The 26,525-nt window shown below is 41.4% G+C and overlaps 1 protein-coding gene across 1 annotated transcript in view; it reads left to right on the forward strand.

The window, feature by feature from the left end:
• Positions 1–4,156: 4,156 nt before the first annotated feature.
• The window catches only part of ENPP6 (ectonucleotide pyrophosphatase/phosphodiesterase 6), a 28,344-nt gene continuing 5,975 nt past the window's right edge, over positions 4,157–26,525 (forward strand). The window contains exons 1-6 of the mRNA XM_077302285.1: positions 4,157–4,543; positions 14,031–14,210; positions 17,475–17,586; positions 20,400–20,541; positions 21,702–21,881; positions 22,916–23,053. Coding sequence (XP_077158400.1) covers positions 4,306–4,543; positions 14,031–14,210; positions 17,475–17,586; positions 20,400–20,541; positions 21,702–21,881; positions 22,916–23,053 — 990 coding nt within the window. The 5' untranslated portion in view covers positions 4,157–4,305. The remainder of the gene's footprint in view (positions 4,544–14,030; positions 14,211–17,474; positions 17,587–20,399; positions 20,542–21,701; positions 21,882–22,915; positions 23,054–26,525) is intronic.

Raw genomic sequence — 26,525 nt, forward strand, 5'->3', positions numbered from 1 at the left:
ATAAATGATCTACACAAAATAGTAATAGGTCAACTCTTGTGGTTGTTGTGCTTTATTTCTACAAGACTTAGCTATAAATAATGTTGTCCCATAGTCAGACATTCACTGGCAGAGTGTACTTCAACTACATTACTGGTCCACTAAACTCATGAACCATGCAATATCTATATAATGTATAGCCAAAAGATTTATGGTGAGGGGACCTAAGGTATGCTAAAGAGGAGGGATCATTTATCAATTTGACACAGAAAAAAATGTAAATTATTCCAGTATGCCTAAACATGAATTCACTTTAAATAAATTGGATTTTAAGGATCAGTTTTTCATGTAGGCTGCCAGTGATCAAGGGACGTTACATCTATCCAATGCAGCATCACCTCATTAAAACTAATGTTGCTTACATAAAAGTACAACCTCATCAGTGCTGGTAGTAATGCTTCACCCATGGATACAGTACAGTACCCATTTACCTCAGACCACACCCTACTGGAAACAGTGGGACATACTTCTGAATAAAGATGGATCGGATTGAACTGTGGAAGGCCTACACAATAATATGCAAAAACAGACATGTGCAGTCCTTCATTACTTCCCAAATGGACCAACTGGGGAGAGATCAAATGAGGGGTGGGGGTGGCAGGGCCAGACACAATCCCATCCATTTATACCTTATTCAGTGTGCTCTGGGGGAACTTTATCTCATGTTTTACTAGTGATTTTTTGATGTTTAAAAAACATTTAAAACTCTTAGCATTAGTATAAAAGGTTGCAGTGTCAGTAAGTTACAAAAGGGCTAATTTAAAACACCAAAATTGTAAAATGTGCTTTTAAATTTTGAGAATTTAATATATGTGTACTAGGACTGCCAGCTCTGGATTGGAAAATACCTCAAAATTTGAGGGGTGGAGCCAGAGGAAGTGAGGGTTTGGGGAGGGGAAGGACATCAGTGAGGTACAAAAAGTGGTCATTTTGTCATTTGTCTTTGAATTGATCTTTATTGCCTGGAGATAAATTGTAATCCTAGGCACTCTCCGGCCAGCACCTGAAGGCTGGCAAACCTAATGTGCAATTTGGCATATCATCAGCAGTCTAGGGGAATATGAGCCATTGATTTCCCATAAATAGAGCATGTCTTCTCTCAAGTAATATATCTGAGGTGTGAGATTCTCTGTTAATTAATAAGATTGTTAATAATTGTTAATAATTGTTAATAAGAGGTCTCCTTCAAAAACTAAAATGGAAGGTTCCAGATAGTCACTCCCTTCAGTCTAGAACCTAAAACCAAATAGATGGATTTTCTTTACTGTTCTCCAATATTGTGGTTTTCAGAACCCTCAAACATTCCCTCCCTCCTTTATTCTTTGGGACTGAACAAACAGGTTTATGATAGTAGAACCATGACCAAAGACAATATTCTTCTTGGGTTCATTGATTTTCATGCTTGATAAAATATCTCTAGTCCCAAATGTACTGGAGTGGGCTATGGGGGAAAAAAACATACACTCTGCATATGCTCAAGAACATTCTGTTAATATTCACATTTGGTAGAAAAATAGAAGTGCGTAGTCCTGAATTGCTTCACAAACTGGGAAGAAGTCAAATTGTGGGTGGGGGTGGCACAGCCACTCACATAAAATTTAGAAGTAATCCCAGATGAGCCCTTTCTGAGATTATTAAACTTATTTTCCATTCAATATGTTGCACCCAAATGTATTTAGCTTTAGACTGTACTGGATTGCCAAACAGATCTCAAAACTGATTTTTGTCATGCATCAGCATGAAAAGATTGGATACACAATGTAAGAATGAGGGCAGTTCTTTGTTATTTTTCCCCTCACTTTGTCAACTGAAGAAACATTCCAAATGGCATCTCTAATCTCCCCAGATAAAAAAAACCCAACCAATCGTTTTAGCTCATCAGGAGTTTGCTTTTGGCTTAAGGACTCTCAGCCTGTATTCTTCTGATCATTCAGCAATTAAAATTATGTGGAACTATGCCATTAAGTGGACAAAGGGAATGAGAAGATGGAGACAAGATTGAATTTTTTTTTTACAGAATACTGGGACGTTTCACGTCTCTGCCAAATTATTTAGATTTTTGTGTTACCTGAGCATACAAGTGGTCTGTGTTACTTGACCCACATAAGATGGGCTGATGTCCTCATTAAAAGCAAGGCCCATATTACAGCCACTACAATGCTCTCTTTCAAGGACATCTTTTTCCCTAGAGAGAATGATTGCAAAAGACACAGAGAACGACCAACTGGCTCATATATTTATTATAATACAGGCTTGCAGGCCAAGGCTTTGATACTGGAGAAAGTTTAGAGGTTGCCTCAATAAACAGACTATTCAAGCCAGTACTGCCTATCGGAATAGCTGGTTAACATAGCAGTCTAGCCAGTCATAGAAACATGATACAGGACAGTAAAGAAATCTCCCAAGAAGTATATTGCAAAAAAAGGTAAACTACATTTATCCAAGCAGATTCAGTTGCCATTCAGGTTGCAGTCAAAAGGGGAGTAAGAAGCCTAATATAAAGAGTATACTTCTCCTGTCACAAATGGCCAGCTTGTCCAGCATCATGTGTGTGGGAGTATGAGGGCACTGTATCTGCAGAAAAGACCTGCAGAAGAAGCATGTATCTCCATGGAAGGACATGTGAAGAAGGGAGAGGACAATGAAAGAGAGAGAGGAGGGGCCAGCTTTCAGGTTAAGACAACAAGAGGCAGCCCACCTGTAACACCTGTGTACACTTAGGGTGGTGTGGCACCCCCTCCCCCATGTCCAGGCATGCTGAGTCACTCCCCCCCACACTGTGTTCTGTAACTGGTTGTCATTCTACTGCATGTGGCCATTGTTAAAACAAACTGTAAGTGAAGAGAATGATGATAATGATGTAAATAGTTCTTGGTTTGCATTAGGGAGACAAGACAAGTATACCTTTCTAAGCTACTGTCGCATTCAAGGCCACTTCACCTGGTGATTGCCAACACAGTCTTTGGAATTCATGCAGGTGATGATAATAAATCTACTGCTGCATTCAGGTCAGTGCCTGATATTTTTACTCTGCCTGGGAGATTCCAGGAGGCCCAGAGGCAATTGGAAGATGATTTTAAAAAGCAGAATTGGCAAGCCAGTCCACAGCAAGGCTGAGAGCCAGATGTTCCATCCAAGGTCAAGGAAGCAGGGCAGACTGGGGTTCAAGGTTACACAAGCAAGGCTCTCTTTGAAAAACAAGCACAAGATTAGCATACAAAGCATACAATTCTACCAAAAGCCTAGGAAGACAGAACAATTATGGTAAATGTTGCTTCCACACATTGGCTCTGCCCACACCTTTGCTTTTAACCTTAATTATTGAAACCCAGGTGTTCTTCATTAATTGAGTCCTTGTTGCTGCATCAACTCAATGTTGTTGAGATCCATGATTGAGCTACAAATCTTACCTTTCAACTGTGACACTCTGCTGGCTCAGAAGACCATGGAGCTGAAGACCCTGAAAATGAATTCTGTCCCTTTGTCCCCTGCCAGAAAGAACAATCCTTATCCCCGAGGCTTCTTTTGCTGGTTCTGCCTCTAAATCCTGCTGCTCAGATGGGCATTCCACAGGTGCAGCTCCTGATCCCTCTGTCTCCTCATCCTCAGAGGCAACTGGCTGACTCACAACAGCCACTAGATAATCCTTTTAAACCCTTAAGGTACAATTAAAATACATTTTAACTTGATATACATTTTTTAAACCTTCAGATTGATATATTTCTGCAACACATCTTTACAGCCAAAGTTCTAAAAAACTGAAATAAAAGTATCCCACTTTCTTCTTAAAATTATATCAGTTCATTTTTTGGAAAGGTAAGGTGCAACAGCCAAACAAAATTAAGAAAAAGCTTTTGTTTTGATTTCACATTTAACCATAACCTCAGCGAGCTGAAAAAAATCTGTCATTCGGGATACTGAAAGGACTATATTATTTCTCTGTCTGCTATTTGGGTATCTGGGAGCCAGCTGACTAAACACAATGCACTATCTTTGCCCCCAGTCCCCAGCTAGCGATCGCTAAATGACTCTCACCTGCATCATCCTAGCAGACAAAGTTCACAATATCACAGCAGTTAGAAAGTAACTTTTCAAGTCTGCTTGTTGCAGCCTGTGCAGCTGTACCTTTAAACTTTGGAACCAAACCAGCCAAGTGAGGGCCAGCCCTTGAGAGCAGCTTCAGACGCCTGCCTCCTTCAGAGTGACAGCAGAAAGAGACAGACGGTGCCGAACACGGTCTGGAGGGGTCCCTCTGCAGCCCCCGGTATGGCAAAGCACACGGCCCTCTCTTTCCTCTTTGTCATGGTCCTGGCCAGCTCATCCCTTGCACATCGGAAGCTCCTGCTGTTCCTGATTGATGGGCTCCGCCACGATTACATCAATGACCAAGCTCTGGAGTCCTTGCCTGGTTTCAAAGAGATTGTCAACAATGGTGTGAAAGTGGATTACCTGACCCCAGATTTTCCTAGCCTTTCCTACCCAAACTACTACACCCTGATGACTGGTGAGTACGCTCTTTCACTTTCTCATTGGGACACTTTTAAGAGAGCTGGTAGCTTTTGATAGTTGCCAAACACATAAGGTCACTGGCTTCTGTAACCCTGAGGGGATGCATATAGACAAACCTCTCTGATGAGCATTCAAGGGATGTTAAAAAGGCATGGCTGGACTAGGCATGGTACAATTTGAACTGGAGATCTGTCCTGTTACTTCGTTTTATTATCATGAAAGCAAGTTTCATGTAATATTGTTAGACAGTTCATTTCAAAGCTCCACCCTGGCGAAATCTCACCAGAGGATTCTTAGCAGTGCTCTATATTATAAGCCATGTGCTGGCATGGCTTCCTCTTTCAAAGTATAATGGTTGGCACAAGCAAAGATAATTACATGAGCCTAGGATGCATCAGGATGAATCCTGCAGATTGGTTTGGCTAATTAGGGCCCTTTCGTCTGGCACAGGGAACTTTCCCCTGACTACACTCTTGAATCAGCAGAAGGTCCTTGCCCCAGAGGAAAGTTGTATCAGTAGTGGCAGAAATCCAACTCAAGAGTGTTTTTTCCCCTCATCTGGCTCATTCTCCATCAAAGGATTGTGCTGAGTGATTGAACCATTTTGTTTATGGCTGAAAATGAATGCTCAACCTTGCAGGAAGAGATTTGTAAATTTAATGGGACCAGAGATCCTTTTTAAACTCATACAAACCAAACTTTGTAATTATTTTAAATGAAAAAATTAAGAACTGTCTTGGGACAGGGATCATTGTTCTCTTTTTTTAGATATTGTTTGTTGCAATAGAGAATGAAAATGGATAATTTAAATTGCATGAATTTAAATTGCTGTACACTCAAAAGTATACTGTGTGACATATCTTCCAAATGAATTTTTTTTTTTAATCAAGCATCCAGGCATGACAATTTCAAGATATGCCAAAGGCAGGAATTTTTCATTGTGAGGAATTATGATTTTTTTAAATTATAAAATGTTAGGGTAAAAGCATACTTGTAAAGGTTTATGTTGAAAGCATTTCTCCCATTGTTTGTGCGTACAAGACCAGCATCATAGAACCTCCTTTCAAAATAGCATAACATTATACCTTGTGGGTTTGTCCTGAAGCTGGGGTGGGTTTTCCTTATCACATGACAATAAACTTTATGATCAGGCAGTTAAACACTCATTCGGCTGCTCATGAAGTACCAAAACCTCAGAGAAACTGCAATAGCTTTAACAGACCACCTACAGAGTGAGCAGTTCATGAATTGTAACATGTCATGTTTCCAAAGTTCACTTTCCTACTTGGTCATTATATAGCTGGAATGCACGAGAAAGAAATGTAATACAAACAAAGGAAATGTGCTCAGACATTCAGCTGATAAATTGTTGTACAGCAGGACAACTCTTTCCTCAAGACAAATGTATAGGCTCTCTCTTGAATTTCATATCTGGGATTTATTAGTTGTCACAGCAGCCCACCTTTCTGCACCTCCCCCCCCCCCCCAGTTTGCTTTCCAGCAAAAACATTTTCTCTCTCACTTTAGAAGCCTAGCAGTGTATAGGAGACTCCTCCTGATACATGCGCAGGCCAATCCTGGGACATGTTTCACAGAAGCAGGTTCATTTTATTCAAAGGGACTTGCTGTCAAACAAATTTCTGCATGACTGCAGCCTTACTTGTTAATTATTTAAATCGTTTCATCCTGCTTTCCCACCAGTTATTCAGTGCTGCTTAAAATAATAAATTATGCAAAAAAGGCAAAAGCGTTAGCACGAGTTTTTTTGTTTGGGGGAGGGGGGAAGACAGCTAGTGACATGACAAAGGTTTATAAAACTATGCATAGTGACAGGGATTTGAGGGACACAATTATCTTCCCCTTATAATCATGGAATTTGAGGTCACAAAATAAGTGAAAGACAAAAAATGTCATTTCTTCAGTTCATAACTCATTCACTGAATTCACTGCCACATCAGGTAGACATTAGAGGAGGTGGCTTCAAAAGGGCATTAGACAAATGGAGCATGAGAATCTCAACAGCATTTAGCCTCCATACACAGAGACAGTGTGCCACTGGTAAGCTGAAAAACAATAAACATAATGTTATGGCTCCACATGACCGTTAATAGATTGACTGTCAAACTCTCATAATTGTGAGCATGTGAAGCCGCCTTATATTGAATTAGACCAGCCTTTCTCAACTTTTTACCATTGGGAAACCCCTGAAACATTCTGCAGGTTTCGAGAAACCCCATAAGTGGCACCATCTTGAAGATTATGGTTGGGAAGCATAGCTGTGTATACACCCACTTGCGGTCCCTCCCCTTCCTGCCCTCTCCAGGCCTATCATTGGCCATTTTGGGAGGAGGCGAGGCAGGTCAACATGACCTATATGTTCGTATCACCTGATAAATGTTTAACAAATTAAAAATGCAAACATGAAGATTACACTTAGTAGATTAATACTATCTAGCACTTCCCCCTAGTTTCTTGCCTGTTCAGAACCTGGAATTTAGACATTACTGTAATATTATTGGCAATTAACAACAACTGTAGAAATAATAGCTAGCTACGTAATTTTCTCCCCAATTTTTGTTCATTGTTGTTTGTTCATCCATCAATAGACTAATTTTCTCTCCAATAGAGAACTAGAGGAGTTTAGAACATTGCCCACCTTCCGTCCCTTTTATCCTCACAGCAAACTTGTGAAGTAGGTCAAACTGAGAGAGAGTGACCAGGCCAGGGTCACTTTGCAAGCTTCTGGAGATTTGACCTTGGGTCTCCCTGATCCTGGGCTGAAACTGAACCAGGGCTTCATGAAATCCTGGGTTTCTTGACAGCCCTGGAAGGGTTTCCCAAATGGATGGGGGTTAATTAATGGTTTATATATTTTTAAAATTTGTTAAATATTTATTGGGTGATATGAGCATATATGGTCATGTTGACTCCCTCCCAAAATTTATTTATTTATTCACATTTAAGTGAATAAATGGCCAATGATGAGCCTGGAGGGGTGGAAAGGGGAGGGGGCCCAGGTGGGCAGGGACACAGCTATGCTAACTAACCATAATTTGCATGATTGCAGCACTTCTGGAGTTTCTTGAAGCCTGAAGAATGTTTCAGGGGGCTCTCAACTGTAAAATAAAGTTGAGAAAGACTGTCATAGAATCATAGAGTTGGAGGGACACCTAGACCAACCCCCTGCAGAATACAGGCAATTCACAACTACCTGCCCACCCACAGTGACCTCAATTCCATGCCCAGATGATGCCCCTTCAAAACCAGAATCCCTGGCCTGTCTGGTCTGGAAGAAATTCACGTCCTGATCACAAAGGACAGTTGGCATTTCCCTGGGCATGCAAAAAAGGATGACAAGAGCCAACCACTGACTAATGTCTAACTACTACATCATCAGGTTCTCCCCCTCCCCATGTTTTGCTTCTTGATCTGTCATGAAGTGACAACAGTCGTTTTTAAAAGTACTTTTGAAATTTCCTTCTTAAAAAACACAAAAGGGCAACGTAACTATAAAATCAGTTAGAGAGAAAATGCACTACCTTCTTATTGTGTATGGACAAACTTAAATGGGAAAACAGACTTCTGTGATTCTTAGGGAGCAAGTTAGTACCTGATGAATTTTGCTGTGGCATTTCCTGTTTTTTTCCCCGTTTGGACAGTCATCACACAATGTCTTGATCAAGACTATTGTCCCCATCTGCTCCCCAGAAACACCCTCTGGCAATACTGTTTGCAGACCACGGAGATAGTTCATGGCATGAATAAGGGAGCCACTATGTGGAACGATAGGCCCACCTAAAATGTGTACCAAAGCAGGACAGCACTGAGCCAAGAGTGGGCATAAATGCACAAAAAGATAAATACATATTAAACAAATCTGAGTCAGAAATCTCTGTTCTCTTTAATATGAGCTATGGCTAAAGGGAATGGCAATGAATTCAAAGCATCTTACAACACACTTTTAACTCCGAGGAACTAGAAATAAAAGTTGCTGCTAAAGTTGACCACCTAACCCAGTTGTTGTGTCCCTGAGTACTGAATACTGGCAATCTCAGAAATTACCAACATTGAGGCATTTTAGTTTAGAAGGGTTTTTTTTTGGGGGGGGGGTACATTCTTTTTAATGGGCAATGTTTAAGTGGATTGGAAAATTGTTACTATCACTTATAAATGAAACATTTAGCAGTTCTTCTACAGATGTAATGCTATCCTCTAGCTACCTTCTCATCTACAACCCCCTAAAAGAGGGTCTAATTGAAATAGTTTCAAGGTTTGCCAGCTCTAGGTTGGGAAATACCTGGAGATTTTGGAAGTGGAGCCTGAGGAGGGAGGGACTATAGTGCTGTAAAATCTACTTTCCAAAGCAGCCATCTGTATCCCTGGAGGTCAATTGTAATCCCAGGAGATCTCCAGTTTGGGATAATCAGATTACTTGGAATAAATCAATAAAAAAACCTACATGGGAATGGCAGCCAAATGAAGGTATGTCAATTTAGCCCAGCTCCCTGATTCTATGCCTGAAGCACAAATTCACTCATTCTTTTGTACACTCAAGGCTTTTGACCTATTGAGCAAGGGAAGATAACAAGCAAAAGGTTTGTCATTTCTTCACTTACTTTCCCCCATGGCCCTCACAAAAGAGACATCAGCAAATGCTCTAGTGTCTTGCCTGTCCATACAACCCGTCTTTTCTCTTATCCTTGCTCCAGGAAATGTATCTTTTGCACATCCAGAACTTCTAATATTGCTAATTGATGAATTGCATGATCATTATTATGACTGAAGAGCTGGAGTCCTTGGCTGATTTCAAAGAGGTTGCAGGCTGAGGAACAATAGTGGATTACCTGACCTAGATTATTCAAGGCCTTCCTATAACTGATGAGTACTTAGCAGTGATCTCATCACCTTTTAATTCTGAAAGTTAGGTGACATAATTGGACATGGCAGCAGGAATACAACATGGATGAGACTTTGAGGAGAGGCTAAGGTGATGTCAACACCCGAGGTTTAAGTGATTCAGTTGTCATTTCTACGCCCAAGGGAACTCTGGGAAATGTGGGTCCGTAAGGAGGATATTAAATAAAGAATGCTTCCCACTGCCACCAAACTGCAACTTGTAGGATTCATTGGGGGAAAGCACAACAATACTGGTATACACTTATGGTATTTATGATTCCTTTCCCCCCAAGAAATATCACTGGGAAGATGAGGTTGATTCATAAATGATAGTTAAATTTCACAGATGTGCTAACATTTTGTGACAGGGCTTTGCAAACCAAGAGGTGTAAAAGTAGTCTACTGCTCAGGCAGCCTTTCTTCATCCCTCATCCCAACCCTCTGTTAATACTTTGCTGTGAAGATTCCTTTTCTCGACTGCCACAGAAGATTATCATCTCAGGTAAAGAAGGCACAAGCCAACTTAAAAAACAAAACAAAAAACATGCTCTTTCGGTCAAGCACCCAGAGAATTGATGCACTCAAAAAGAAAGTAATAAAGAAGTACTTTCCCCTGTTTTCTATAAAGGGTCAATAGCTCTTTAACCTGCACCACATTACATCTAGGTTGACTGGAGCTTGAAAATAGGAACTCCCTGGCCTTGCTTGTCAAAGGCAATGAAGTGTAATCAGGAAGGTTACAGCAGCAGGAAGATGTGTTAAAAAGGACTTTTCAGAGAGATGGGAGAGGCTGTTGATGCTGAAGTGGAGAGGATACATGGGGATGGAATACTCCAGTGGGAATGTGGTTTTTTTTAAAAAAGATGGTTTAAAAAGTTGTCACGGTAGCCTGTGTGAGTTGATGAAGGACTTGGCAACTGGTGACCGAAGGTCAGATCAATTGCAGCAGCTGGGTCACTATATTCTTGGGGTTTTCTTTCCTTAAGCCTATTTCTTTAACTACTTTATTTCTAGGGTCATGCTTATGAGGTATAACAAATGTAGAGTCCATGGCACCTTTAAGACCACAAAAGTTTTGTTCAAGGCATGAGTTTGCATGAGCACAAACACTTCCTCAGGTACAATATGATGGAATGGAAGTAGTTCATACTTATAGGCAAAGTATGAGAATAAATTAACATACAGTCTAATGAAAATGTTTAACATACAGTCTAATGAAAATGTTCAGTCTAATGAAACAGGTTTCGGAGATAAACAGGAAAAATAGCAATTTGGATTTGTTCTTATTCCCTTGAGACTGAATTATATGGGAGACATTTTGAGTACAATAAATATGTCCATAAAGGTGCCACTGGATTCTAAATTTGTTCTGAGGCATGACACCAATATAACAGGGGTAGTCAAACTGCGGCCCTCCAGATGTCCATGGACTACAATTCCCAGGAGCCCCTGCCAGAGTTTGCCAATATAACAATAATACACAGACCAGTCAGCACAACCAAATTATACATGTTGATAAAGTGGGCTGCAATTGTGAGTCCTTTTGCCAGTGGAAATGGCAAGAACAAGGGACAGGATCGTAAACCAAGGGAGGCAAAGCACTCATGCCCAACTTGGAAAAAATGACGTACTGGATGACAGGGAGGGTAAATTTACCCTGTTTAAAGTGCACTAGAATGCAGAATAAATATGAAGTAGGTATATATTTGGGGATCTGAGTAAAAAAAACCCCACCTCTGCTTCTTTCTTGCCTTAAAAGACCCTTGCTGGGATCACCACTACTTGATGGCACATATGTAGGTCAGAACACCATCATATCTCTTTATCCCAAGAACTAGTCCATAAGCAAAGTAATGGATTTCCATTCTGCTGAGCACATTTACAAGCATCCTAGCAGGAAGGTCCCAGAGCAATCTGCCTTGGCACTGCATGGGGCGACAGTGTCTAGCAACTGTTACTTCAGCAGTGACTTTGGATTGGGGAGGAGAGTGGCAGGTGAAAACTCCTCCTCTGGGAGATCAGCACCTTAGACAGAGGCCCTTCGTAACATCTGTCCTCGACAATGCAGCTGCAGCCAATTACTTCTGCTTCTCTAGCAGGGCTGTAAAGAGAGTCTTGAGGAGGCAATGGTGAAAACTGTTCCAGGAAAAGGTAACATGCACCTAATGATTTTGCAGTCCTTGAAAATGATTGCTATTTTTTAAATATTACTTTAATTATGATTTTGGATTTAGATGTTATTGCTATAGTATACTTTTAAGGATGTTAGTATTTTAATGGCATTCTATGACAGGATTTTTAAAAAATAGATACTGTACGTTGCCACAAGTGCTTTCAGAAGAGAGGCCACCCATAAATAAAATATAGGTCTGAAGAAGGCAATAAAATCAATTGCATGGAAGGGGGGGGGGAACATGTTCCTGGGCCTTAAAAAGGACACACACCATATTATCCATGAAAATTTGGCTACAGCTTTATTGTCATGCAAATGAGTGTGGACATTACATGGGTGGATCCTGCTATCTTGTGGCCAGCCAACCACAAGGAAGTCCCTTAACCAGCAGCCCGTCACTGGGGAAACCGAGTGATGTACAGGTCAGAATCCACTGGACCTCCAGGCTTGCTAGGCCAATGGGAGGTGGCAGACATTAGGGAACGCAGCAGGTGTCAGCCTCTACTGGCTACCATCTGCTACCCAGAAATGCAAGCCAGACGCCCTCTCCTTCCCAGAGATGGCACTGCAGCTCAACATCCACACAGCCTCTTATGGAGTTCAACCCCAAAAGGATCCATCCCAATGCCTAACAACTGCCAGCTTTGAAGACAGCATTATATTACAATGCAAGGACATAAAATAAAACACATTACCAAAGGCAGAAAACTGCTGGAAATAACGCAGTGTGGCTTGACGGAAAAATATAGGGATGGGAAGGGTGGGATGCGGCATGGCAGAGGGAGGAGATAATTTCTGGATAATCCCCCCCCACACACACACACACACAAGCCCTGCCTCCTAAGAGCCAGGCACTGGAGATAGATACTGGCATGAGGGGCTGGCAGGGACCACTGGCCACCATCTGGCTTCCAGCTGGGCCCACCCTCCTCTTCCGGCCTGCAGCTCCCCCACAACCACAATCAGTGGCCTTTAGGTAAAATGGTGGCCGTGTTTATTTGCAAGGGATTCTACCATTTATGCCATCATTGTCTTTCATGAAAAAAAAAATTCTGAGAGCGTGTATTTTAGAGCAGCTATTGCGTAAATCAACACTCGGTTCCACACAGCTTGGTATGTAAGCTACTTCACCATGTAGCTCAGCATTTAAAATGTGAAATAGCCTCAAAACTGGAATGGCATGCTCTGTGGTTTCCAAAACAAGGAGACTGAACAAACAGTACCTTGAGCATCCAAACAGATTTTTGCTTTCTGTTTCACATACTCATTAATCACAACAAAGGACTGCATTGCATTCACATGTTACATACATTTGCTATGCAGCAAAATGATAGCAGTTAAAATATTTAATTAAACATCTAAAAAGCATTTATAGCATAGCTGGTTCAGAAGCTTCCTCAATATTCTACAGTCCAAACTTACCCTATCTTACCACTCTACTGAGCAAAGTTTGTTTATTTATACCTCACTTTTCCTTTTGGCTCAAGTCTGAAGCCATCTCCAATCTAAAGAGCCCTCTTCCACTGGAGGAACAGTTATTTAAGTTGGAGAAAGACTACTTGGTGGTTGAATCCACTCCACTTTTTCCTCTCCAGGTCTGAACCTGGGGAAAGAACTCAGCATGTCTGCAAGCCACATCTCTTACCTCATCAATTCCCTGCAGCAAACAGTTTTTTTTCCAGTTTTTTTTAAAAATAAGAACACAGTGGCAACTTATCTAGTGTTTAACTCATTGGTGCTGAAATAGACTTGTAGATCTAGGAGTCAATCAGATTTGTATTAGGATGTACAAAAAGACTTTCATTCAAGTTAATACAGCCTTAACTTTTCTTCACTTGCTTTAGAGAGTCTCAACAATGGCTGATGAGAACATATTATCTTTCTCCTATTTGCTGGCAGGGCTTGAATATACAGAGAGAACAGAGCACCAGGCTGCTTAAAGAATAAAATAGGTTTTATTTATGAAGAGAAACAACTATATATAGAAAGAAAGAGAGATCCAACTACCTAGCTAGCTGCAGTCATTCTTCAAATGTTCTGGAGGTAAGCAGGGAGAAGTATATTCAAAAGAGCAGGAAGTCCCTGTTGAGCTAATCAGGACACTGAGGAGATAATTTGAAAATCGTCCCTATCCAATGCCTCTACAGACACTCTTGGTATTCCACTCCATCTTGCACACTGCAAATCTTGCATATTCCAACTCTGGGAAACAGACAAATCAACTCCAGCAACCCAAAGTCTTCATGTCATTTTAACCTTTATTCCTTTAGCTGTCTCTTTTGCAAAGTCTCACTAACAATCACTACCTAGTATCCTCACAATGAGAGCATCTGTTCTTTCACTAAGATTTGAAAACAGAATAGAAATATTACTGCCTTGCTACAGAATATAAGATAACTCTTTTGCCTTCCAGGTCGCCATTGTGAGGTCCATCAAATGATTGGCAACTATATGTGGGACGCAGCTACCAATAAGTCTTTTGATATTGGCGTGAATCAAGACAGTTTATTGCCTCTTTGGTGGGATGGATCTGAGCCACTGTGGGTCACTATGATGAAAGCAAAGCGGAAGGTCTTCATGTACTATTGGCCTGGTTAGTATCATGGAACCCAGCACTATGTGCCAGCACTACATGGGATTATTTTTAACAGTTATGAATTGAAGTTTATCACACATTGCTCTGACTGTGAACTAACAGAGCATGCACGGAACACAACTCTTCAGAAGGTAAGAGGAAATGATGAAGCACACCAGAATCAAGAGCCCTCTTTCTCAAACAGCTGACTGGAGGGATTGCAGGTTTTTAAAACCAACCAGAGCATAGAGCTTCAGCAGCTACAGGGAAGGAACTGCTTGCATAGCATTGTTCATGCACACCATTCCTTATCTTCTGTGCATGTATAGTACTTTGCTGGATTGGGAAATCTAAAAAAAATTTTCTTCAGTCACCTATATATGCCAAAGCCACATACCCATATGCAAAAGAAATGTAATCTGATCTACTTTTTTGTTGTGGTTTTTGGTGATAACTAGGTGTAAATCTCTGGAACTCGGTCATAAACCTTTGCACCACTATCTATTCCTGCAAAATCAAGGCCATGTCAACATTTCTTAAAATCTTCTTGAAAATCTTAAGGTCACCAAAGATGTATGAAAAATAGAGATAACAGTTTGGATTACCAATATTCTGATCACGCAAAATATTTTATTTTTGAAAGGAAAAGGAAAGGGATGAAAAACATACACATTGCCACATAAATAACAGGGGAAAGTACAAACTATGATACTAATAGGGTGTTGTTTGTGTACAAGTAAACTATACCATTCTGTGCAAACGCCAGAGTTTTGTGGACTATTTCATGTGCAATAGTTCCGACACGAAACGAATGACAGGTAGATCAGATTGTAGACAAGCATCTGGACTATACCACTTCAGATTGTGAGTTGGGACTTTTATGTGCAAGGACATGACATGACATAGTACTCCTCGCCACCTGCTCTAATTAGCCAAAGATTGTTCTAGGTCAAGCATGGATGCAGAGGTACTTCTAGGAGGGAGCAGCAGACGGACAGCTCTGTAGAATGAGTTTAGAAAGTCACTGTGGACATACACCACCTGTTGGGTGGCAAAACCGAGGAGGACTATAGTTTGCCCCCCTACTTGTAGCCTTTCAAGGCGCAAACCGCTAGCCACTGTGGGAAGCAAAATTTCAGCATTTTCTTGAAGGACTGTAAGAACTTGCTCAGGATAGCTTTGAATTCAGAGATAATTTCCAGAGATAACTATTTGGATAAAGGAGGGCTTGGATCCCATGGAGGAGTTCTGCCAGCAGAGGCAATTTTCAGGGATTCTAACTTGCCCCTGGTGCTGTTCTGAGAGACACTGCAGAGTGGGTGGGGAGCATGATATGATGCTACAGGATGGTGGGGGCAAGAAAGTAATCTCCCGTGGATGGAAATCCCTTCAATTTGTAAAGCCCTCCATGGGATCCAAACCAATTGTATATACTATTGTTTTGGAATTTTGATGGATTTGGGGATTCTTCTACACTCCTACACATTGCAAAATTCTTGGGTTTGTTGGGAATAGCACAAAGACTTTGCATCCGTGATGTGACAGGAGTTTTGTGCCTCCCAGGAAGATACCAGGTCTTTTCTGTTTGTGACCCAAGCAGGCAGGAAGAAGCAGCTTCAGCCTTTCTTCCTCATGCTGCAAATTGCCCTATGGAGCTCCTAAGAAGGACTGCACAGCTTTCAAAGATCTGTTATGACATTCAGTATCTAACTGTTAAGTCAATGTTTAGATATGCAAAAGCCAGAAGTTAAGGTCACAGTGTCAAATATATAATCTGGAAAACCATACATTACGCAGAGAGAAAGGGAAAATAAAATTTATTCTGCATACCAAAATGCTATAACCAGAAAGCTGGTATAATACCAATGGCACAATTTGGAGATTCAAATGATGTTAAAATTAAATTATTCTTTCCTCCAGGAAACTCACCATTTAGTCAACAAACAAATAATTGAAAATGGTGTGTCAGAAGTCATAGTTGCTAAGAACTGTGACTAGCTGCCAAACTAGTTGTCCCCACTATCTCTTTTCACTGGTTCTGCAGGGTTTTCTGCTGTGCTTCAAAAAATGTTTGACCATAGATAACAGAGAGACAAAACAGAATACACAGGGAATGAATAGAGTGCCTATCTTACCGCTTTCAATTATTTAAAAAACTATCATCTGGAAAAAATGTAGGTAGCTGCTATATAGGGTGATTCTCTATTTTTAATGGCCTGTTTTCTAAGGTTGTCATCAATGTATAGAATTCTCAGTATTGCCAAATATGAGGATACTTAATCTGGAGACAAGAGCTATGAACATAAAAGGTAGATCTTTCCACAAACCTGAAAGGCTTTGAAAATATGAAAAATAAAATAAATGGTGGTAAGCTGTACATGTAATTCTAAGAAACAAATACTCTTTCAGGGACCTTTGTATGAGTTGCAAGGTAACCACAACATTATTGGAAGCCTTCAAGTCTTGGCTTCTGTCCATAAAAGGCAGAGAAAGGAGATAGGCAGAGAAACTATTCTTCTACAAGAGGTTTGAGGTAACAGAAAGATAATTGGGTGTTCTATAAGACTTTAATAACATCTTGTGGGATATATACACAACAGTGCAACATACCATTCTCATAAAGAAAAATGCTATGTAAAAAAGCAACTGAAGTGTAAGGTACTCTAGATCTAAACACAAAGCTTTGGTTCCAGTGAGAGAGTTGTCCTTATGCTTCTAGTCTAGGAAAACAGTGAGATAAGCAAGCATATTATAAAGTATTATGATAGCCTATGCCAACTTAAAAAATTAAATCCAGTATATTTTCTCAAATTAAAAAAAAACATGAATTTCATCAAACAGCTTCTAATCCTACAAATCCCACTGTTGAAGGCTGAAAACATCATTGATAGTCAATTTCAAAGAAAAATCTGGAATTTCATATTAAACCATTTGCTGGGTGATTTCAACTTCATCTATTCCAGTCAGTTTCAGCTCTAACAATGATTTGGCATAAATTCTATAACCAAATGGTAATGACTGGGGAAGGCACTGGCAAACCACCCCATATTGAGTCTACCATGAAAACGCTAGAGGGCGTCACCCCAAGGGTCAGACATGACCTGGTGCTTGCACAGGGGATACCTTTACATTTACATTTTACTATAACCAAGGGGAATGTCTCAAGCTAGGAGAAGGGACCCTTCAAAAAGTCTGCCTCTATCCCAAGTCTCATGATTAATTTCAGTCATTGAAAGTCCACAAACCAGAATAAGCTATAACTACCAATATTTCTCTCATTAGGGTGTGAAGTTGAAATCCTTGGAACCAGGCCTACCTACTGCCTACCATACTACAGTGTTCCAACAGATGCCAATTTCTCCAGTGCTGTGAATAATGCTATTGAATCTTTGAGGTAAAAATCTTCAGGCTCTATTCCTTTCTTTGTTATGCTGTTGTCCCAGCGTCGAGTTGGAAGGCACTAATCAAAGCAGGTCTAAGTCTTGTCAGTGCTTGGGCAAGCAACGTCTTGGGAACTCTATGTACACCAACTTGAGTGCTATGACTGAAGGGAATGGGACATAAAGGTAATCACCTTAACTTTGCAGTTCAAAGTTGTTTCCAGCAATATTGCAATATGGCATAAAAATCTAGAACCACCGTCAGACAGTCTAAAACTAGGACAGCCAGGCCCTTTTCAGCCACCGGTCTGTGTGTGGCCACATGCAGCTGCCCGCTGGTGCACTGCTGCCACTGCCACCCCTCCTCTCCGTGCCATGGTGATGGCCTCCTACATGCCACCTCGGGCTTCGGTGACTGCTGAGGCAACCAAACCGAGTCAAAGTGCACATCTCTGCCTGACTGCCTCTTGCTTAAAGGAGTCCTCTGCATCACTTTGCTCTGCTGGAACTGGCTGGTCCACAACAACACCTCAGTCATCATATATTAGTTAAAATATTTTCACTTTGCCTAGCACAGGGGTAGTCAAACTGCGGCCCTCCAGATGTCCATGGACTACAATTCCCAGAAGCCCCTGCCAGCATTCGTTGGCAGGGGCTTCTGGGAATTGTAGTCCATGGACATCTGGAGGGCCGTAGTTTGACTACCCCTGGCCTAGCATGACATTTGAGTACCTTGAAGTTGTTCAAGGAGACATTATGGAACTGTTCATGTTGTTTTTGTATAAAATGGAAATAGACATTTATTACATAGTAATATCATACTTTCTTGAAAGCCCCTCCCAGCTTTTTGGATAAGGGCAGAAATCTAGACCTTAGAATCTAAATTAATGTTTACTTCTCCCTGAGCAGAAAATAAAGTTATTTAATGGATTAAATAGTGCTGAATCACAAACACTGCATAAGGTTTCATAATTATTTGCCTGTACTTGTTGTTACTATTGTGATGTGCCAAATAATGACAGCAAGTGCGTCTTTATATACTTCTTTAGAAAAGGCCATTCAGTATTCACCACAGATGGTTTCCAGATCATAAACCTATATAAATGCATATTCTTAATAAAGTTAACCTTTATGCCTTGACAGATCTCCTTCGTTATTATTAATTGGATGTCTATATGGATTCAGCCTGTGCTGGATGGAGTTGCATTCCCCTGGAAGGGCTGGATTCTAATTTTGGCATTCTCCTTGATCTCAGATTACTGCTGAAGGTTTAGGTACCTAGAGATACACCCTTTATTCACTTAGGCTGATATTCAAACTGTTGGACTCCCCAGTGAGCTTTGATCTGGCGACAGGCACGGCTGCCACTCACTGAGGCTGCAGTTTGTGACAGTAGGAGACTCTGAGGCTAGAAAAGGTCTTGGGGTGGCTAGAAGCAGCCTGCTAGAGCGGTGGTCTCATCCCTCCCTGCATGCCACTGCTGCAACTGGTACACAACACTGGAGGGTGGTCTGGAGGCTGGGCTTGCCAGGCCCTGGCCTTTTCCCTCCTTCTCTTCTGCTGCACAACTACACATACACTGTGTTGAATTCCAGGCTGGACTACTGTCATTTGCAGTATGGTTGCCTGCTTCTGAAGACATCCTGTAAAATCCATTTCATTTGAGAAATGAGATTTTCCATTTGAAGAAGAGGAATAATTGCTTTAAAACTTCTAATATTCTAATCTGGCATGCCAGGTTTGATTTCACGCTCCCCCACATGCAGCCAGCTGCGTGACCTTGGGCTCGCCACAGCGCTGATAAAACTGTTCTGACAGAGCAGTATCAGGGCTCTCTCAGCCTCAGCCACCTCACAGGGTGTCTGTTGTGGGGAGAGGAAAGGGAAGGCCGCTTTGAGCCTCCTTCGGGTAAAAAAAAGCGGCACATAAGAACCAACTCTTCTTCTTCTATACCATATCGGATAAAATGTAAGAGAGGAGAATGATGGTTGGAGGTAGAGGTATATGATAAACTACTTCCTTCAACAGAAGACTACCTGCATTCTCAGGACAGCTGGAGAGACTCTGCTCTACATTTCTCCACAATTAGAAATGTTGTAGGCAACACTTGCAACTCCTAACTGCTGGGAGTTATCCCTTTTCACTTTGAGATACTGGTTTTGGACCATCCTTCACAGATTATATTTTTACTCATGATAGGTTCCTAGTTTTAGGATTTGTAGTGCTGCTGACTTGGTTATTCATTTTTGATACTTTGGGAGAGTTTCTGAAAGATAAATTATAACTTATTTAAATCAACAAGACAACAAAAGTCAATAGGAATGCTCAAGGGATGTTCAAAGTGGCTGTTTGGAAGGATTAGAAAGGGTTATCTAGGACACGATGGGTCGGACATGACTTCGCACCTAACAACAATAACAACAACAAATAATCTTAACTGGAAGAGAAACAGTGGGAAACAGTCCAAATATTTCTGCTAGAAAAACCTGAAATGCTGAGGTACAGTGGGGGTATATGGGTTGGTTCCAACTAGCTTTTCCTCAGGCAAAAAGACAATCAAAAAGACTACAAAAGCTGGCAGGGGCTCATGGGAATTGTAGTCCATGAACATCTGGAAGACCACAGGTTGACTACTCCTGTCCTAGTGGCCGTACCACAGTGCCTGGCCAGGGACATCAGCAACACTATCCCCACTTTGACCGCAAAACTGGTAGCAGATAGCATTAAAAAAAATAAAATATCAGTCTGAATGCCAGACCTGAAAAACATGCTAAAACAGTAGGATACTTGTTTCTTACCCAACCGTTCTGTTGTGTTTCCATTTCAGAAGAGGCACAGCAGATATGGCAGCAGTGTATTATGAAAGAATCGACGTAGAAGGCCATCACTATGGTCCTTTGTCTATCCAGAGGAGGAATGCTTTAAAAGCTGTGGACAATGTACTGCTCAATATGACCAAGTTAATCAAGGTCAGTACTTCTCAGAAGCTGTCCTTTCCCCCAGGATGATCAACACTTACTGAAGTTCCTAAACTGCCCCGTTTATAGAATTCCCTTTTTGCACACATTTGCTCAGCGCCTACTCTTATGTTTTAGGCATCAGGGGAAAATAATTTCATTTGGTGAGGTTTCTGTTTCATTTGGCTGTTAAAACTGGTTTGTCCTGTTTTGTAAATGTTTGTTTTCGTAATCTTGTTTTAGTTTCTATTAATATTTCTATTAATATTAATATTTCTTCTAATATTATTTTTGCCTTATTCTGCTTTAAACCTGTGTAAGCCATCCCAAAAAACTTTCCCTCTCAGTAGATAGTATGGTTTTCATGATCACAACAAAGATAAGATTGCCAGGTCCACTGATTTTTATGAACACACCTTGCGCCCCACACTCCCTGCCCCAGCTTACCTGAAACTGGAAGAATGAGTTCTCAGGCTGACATGAGTCTGCTCCCTGGCGTTGGACCATGGGCTGCACGGGGGGGGGGGGTCTTCTCCCCTGCTTCCTTCCTCCAAATATTGCCAGCCTTCACCTCCTGAAAGAGCTAGTTCCTGCTTTCTTCTGGGACCCCCTGCATTATTTTGGGGGGCGGTACATTAATAATGAACTGCTAGATGTTAGCCCTGGCCCTGTTTCAAGTGTGGAAGTGATGGAGTGGGATAGGTCTGCTGCAGCCTTGTTTTTGCAGTCTCCCACTGCAGGCTCCCTGTGGTGAACAAATCTGGTAGCCAGATCACAAGGCAGGTATGGTTCTGCCCACAAATCTGGAGGGAGTGTCAGAGTGATGTCACTTCTGGTGATGTATGATTTCTGGGGGCATGGCAGGGCAGTGTGGCCTGCTGACATCACTTCCAGGGTTTCTTGATGCCTGAAGAATGTTTCAGGTGATTCTCCATGGTAAAAAGATTGAGAAAGGCTGGCCTGAATATTAATTATTTTAAAAGAATTAGCCTCTTTACTGAAAAGAGCCATGCTGAGGGAAGGTGAAGGTGCATGTTGAGATTAACTCCCACTGTACATTTTCTCATAGTAATGGCCTTGCAGGTGGGGTGAATCTGATTACCAAAGTAAAAAAGGGGGACTGCACTACGTAATTTTCAAACTGTAAGCCTCTGAGTTCCCTCTCTTCACAGGAAAAGGGCCTGCAGAACAACCTTAATGTCATTCTTTTCTCTGATCATGGGATGACGGACATTTCCTGGATGGAAAAATTGATTGAGCTGAGAAACTGTATCAACATGAGTGATATTATACAAGTCAAGGACCGAGGCCCTGTGGTAAATCTGTGGCCAGCCAAAGACAAGGAGCTTCAGGCAAGAAAAAAGTCACCTTTTATCTTTCATGACAATCATTTCTTTCTTCTCTTTTCGGCTTTATTGCAATATTTTATCCTACATAGAACTGCCAAGTCCCTCCTGGCGACTGGTGGGGAATGGGGCAGGATTTACTGGAGGAAGTCCCTGGTGACATTGCTAGTAACATATCTACATCATTCTACATTCATGCTGTGTCAATGCTGTGGTATTTGAGCAAAAACTCTATGGAAGAAGCAATTTTACCACAGGGTTTCCCCCCAAATACCCAAGCATTGCCACATCATCACCTATGTGATGACATCAGTTCCCTTCTGTGTTGGAAGTGATATGGCCACATTGCCAGTGATGTAGCCTGTGCCTCCCTCCCTTCTGGTAAATTCTCCCATGGGCCAGCCTGGTAACAGGGACCCCTGCCTTTACCCTATACCTACATATACTACTTGGGGAGGGCTGAAATTGGGAAGGCCATAATATCTACTAGTGATTCAGAATACACTTTTGTAATTCCAAGGCTATCCTACTGCACCAGTTTTCAGTGATCTGCTTTTAAGGGCTGTTTGGAAGCCTTAGAGTACAGGGGCATCTTAAGAAGAGTTACACCTTTCCATATCCATTGAAGTCTTAAAAGTTGTTGGCCTCCTGTTATCAGATGGGAGGGGATCACTGGGAGTGTACAAGGGCTTCACTATCTGCACTAGGTTTGTATTATCCCCCAGATATCCTCCAGGGTTTGGGTAACTGAAATACTTCTATGCGTCATACATACTAGTTCTGGATATGTTAGCAGTAGAAAAAAAATGGCAGAAATAAAATAAAATTCTTTGTTTACAGCAGGGCGGAAATGGAACAAGAACTCTGCAGAGGCAGCTTTTGTAAGAAAATGATCAAAGAGTTTTCCCAGATGAGTCCAATCTGCATTGCTTAAAAATTGGCAGCCTCTCTTACATCAATGCTTTGCATTCTGTGTGATAAATGCATGCTGCCATGTAGCAAATAGGTGCCCAAATGTCCTGACTTTCATTTCTTTGCAGGTATATAACATGCTGAAACATGTGCCCCACATGACAGTTTACAGAAAAGAAGACATTCCTGACAGGTTCTACTATAAAAAGGGGAAATTTGTTTCACCTTTGACACTTGTGGCTGAAGAAGGATGGTTCATAGTGGAGGTAAATCCCCTAGATGAACTTGTGACCTACTAAGCAGAACATAGCCATACCTCGTGGCCTGGCACATCACACTGCCATGGTTTTTGCAATGTTGGGTTGGTGGCAAAAACCAACCAACAAAAAACAACAACAACAACAGGAAGTTTATTGAGTCCCATGGATGATGAACTGTTGGTCATGATATGTGGATTGATCTAAATTAGCTTAAATGATATTCTCGCTGTATTCACCACCTTCAGTGGCAAATGCACCACAGTAAGGACATGTGTCTCTTTAAAATTATTATAATATACCAGCACAATTTCAACCTTGATTCATTAAGAGCTGTAAACATGAGATATGTCTTTTGAAAGCAAGCTGTCCATCGCTACTTGATTTACAGTGCTGCCTTAAACAGAATTACACCCTTCAAAGTCCACCAAAGCCAGTCATTTCAGAAGGGTGGCCTTATATAGCCTGATTTCATCAGAGCTCAGAAGTGATGCAGAGTTGGCACTTGGATGGGGGACCACCAAGGAAGACTCTCCAAACCTCCTCTGCTTTTCACGTGTCTTGAAAGCCCTTTGCTGGGGCTCCCAAAAGTTGGTCATGAGATTTGATGGCACCGGCATATTTACAAAAGAACTCAGCTTCAGATGGCTCTGGTAAATGCAATGATTGACAACCAGCCTATGGAATGTACTTTATATGCACATTTAGAATGTAATAATAACACACAACTCTGATGGTGCATGCTTAGACTTTGCACACTGGTGTATGTACCTTCACTTACATTCACTTTTGATGTGGTAATCAAATTACAAAAGCGGCATTCTATGTAAATGCATGGTGCCATCATACAGTCTTCCGAAAGCATTGTCATCAGTGGACTTAGAAGGGTGTAACTCCATTCATGATTATGCTGTTGGCGAATTCAAGATAGCAGCTGGACATAATACTAATGTTTCAAATCAGACTATTTTAACTGTTTCTGCTGCTCCTATCACAGATAACTAGCCACCATTAAGACCAATTAGAAGTAGAGGCTGCTGTTTAAAAGCCTCCTGAATATTTAAATATTGGATCAAGGAAACAGCTCCTCACATTCTGAAAATGTGCTTAACTAAAAGAGAAATTGACTCTATTTGGGTTCTGTTAGCCACCCACATGCACAGACTGCATGTCTCTTGCTTGGTTCGTCAGGATTTCCTTGTGCTAAATTTAAAAACAAATATCACAATTCCTGCTACATGCTATATGACTCGGTATAGAGGCACTGCCTCTGCTGATGGGAGATTCCATAGAATCATAGAATAATAGAGTTGGAAGGGACCTCATGGGCCATCTAGTCCAACCCCCTGCACTATGCAGGACACTCACAACCCTATCGCTCATCCACTCTAACCTGCCACCCCTTTGAGCCTTCACAGAATCAGCCTCTCTGTCAGATGGCTATCCAGCCTCTGTTTAAAAATTCCCAAAGCAGGACAACCCATCACCTCCCGAGGATGCCTGTTCCACTGAAAAACTGCTCTAACTGTCAGGAACTTCTTCTGGATGTTGAGACAGAATTTCTTTTGAATTAATTTCATCCCATTGGTTCTGGTCCGTCCTTCCGGGGCAAGAGAGAACAACTCTGTTCCATCCTCAACATGGCAGCCTTTTAAATACTTGATTATCATATCCCCTCTCAGTTGTCTCCTCTCCAGGCTAAACAGACCAAGCTCCCCCAACCTTTCTTCATATGTCTTCATATGTCCACTTCTCCTTTCCTTATGACAGGTACATGGGTAACTAATGGCAAACTGAAGCATGAGGCCCTCTCAATTTAATGTTTCATTGAATTGCAGCTAGCAACACCCCCCCCCCCCCCCACTGCCCATATAATCCTGGACTCTCTCTCTCTCTCTCGCTTTTCCTTCTGTTTTTATTCATACCTAGCAACCCAGCCTAGAGACTGTCAGCATCGTAGTCATTATTTTTAATCTAACCCCCCTTTAGAACCCTTGAGTATCCTTATATTTCTTTGTATCTAATAGTCAGCAGATGTACCAGATAATTGAACAATGCTAGCTGACAAATGAAATTCGTTTCCTTGTCTCCATCTATTTTTGCTGATGGCACTCAGAGCAAGCCAATGAGAAAATGGGACTCTCCCTTCCTACGCAGAGCCCCTTTGCGCCATTGTGATGTTGAACGTAATTCCAGGAAGCAGAACTGTCAGCAGGCAGCACACTATTAGGCAGTGTCTTCTCCTGGGTTTGCTAGCAGCGACTCACGGACTGCCAATTCTTACCTAATTTGCAAGCTCCCTCTGGAGCCCGCATGACATCACTCAGGTTAAGCCTTTCAACAAGTCTAGATGTTGCTGTTGGCTCAGCTAGTTTGCATGTCAAAAAGCAAGAAATGGAAAACCCTTTGCTCAGGCCGGCATGCCAAGAGAAAGAGTACTTCAGTGCACATGGGGAATGAAGGCTAACAGCACAGCAACAAGCATTCCATGTACACATGTTCAAATATAGTACAGATTTCAGTCTGAGAGAAAGTAAAAATGGAAGGGGGAACTAGGCTGGAACCATATATTAAATTTTTGAAAAAAACACAAGCTAAAGGCTGGCTGTTATGCCTACCATTGCTCATTGACTATGCACAAACTGAAAAACTGTAGCTATGCCGTTAAAGAGGAACATGGAATGCAGTAGACTCATGGAAACAGTGTAATAACAGGTCTGGTGGTAGCAACACACTAAAACGTTGGACAGTAATCTTTTTTACAAGTGTAACAAGCCCTGAAATGCAGAATATGGAGCAGAATCTAAAAGTATGAGTTTCAAAGGGAAGCTGGAGGAGATACTGTGACCGCTTCCCAAATTTCACGAATGTTAAAATTTTAAATCATAAACATGTCCATGTTGACAAATTATTCTGTTTCTTCTTGCATTTCCTCATATGGGTTAAAACAGTTTTATTTGGGAGTGCATTTTGAGCCACGTAGAGTGCTCAGGATTCATGATGAATAATAGTTCCCCACAGTTAAGGGTTTGCTTCAGGTTATCTTAGCTTCTGTTTTTGGCAGTCCTAATCAGCATTTTTAAATCTGTGACTTTTACAACTTTATATTTTACTGTGTTTTTGTAAAGTTTTATTTACATTATAAACCCCCTTAAGTTCTGCAAGGGAGAAAGGAGGCTATCAAATGTTTTAAATAAAATAAGCAAGCACCGTTTTCTTAAAAAGAAAATTGTGCTAGTCAGTCACTAATTAGAAAAGGTAGGGTGGCTGTGAATTGTCCTTCTCAGAGTTCAGATTTTGATTGTTTTTATCTGACACTGGACAATAGGAATAGATGGGGTATTCTGTTGGCCTACCACTCAGACTACTGTCCAATGGTCTCCCTGACTATGCTGATCTCAAAAGTCAATGCTGAGTGCCTCACCCAGGTTCATAAGGCTGGGGAATTTTAAGGGCCAAGTTAACCAGTTTAGGATTTCAT

The sequence above is a fragment of the Paroedura picta genome, chromosome 10 (genome assembly GCF_049243985.1).
Source record: "Paroedura picta isolate Pp20150507F chromosome 10, Ppicta_v3.0, whole genome shotgun sequence".
NCBI classification, from domain to species: Eukaryota; Metazoa; Chordata; class Lepidosauria; order Squamata; family Gekkonidae; genus Paroedura; species Paroedura picta.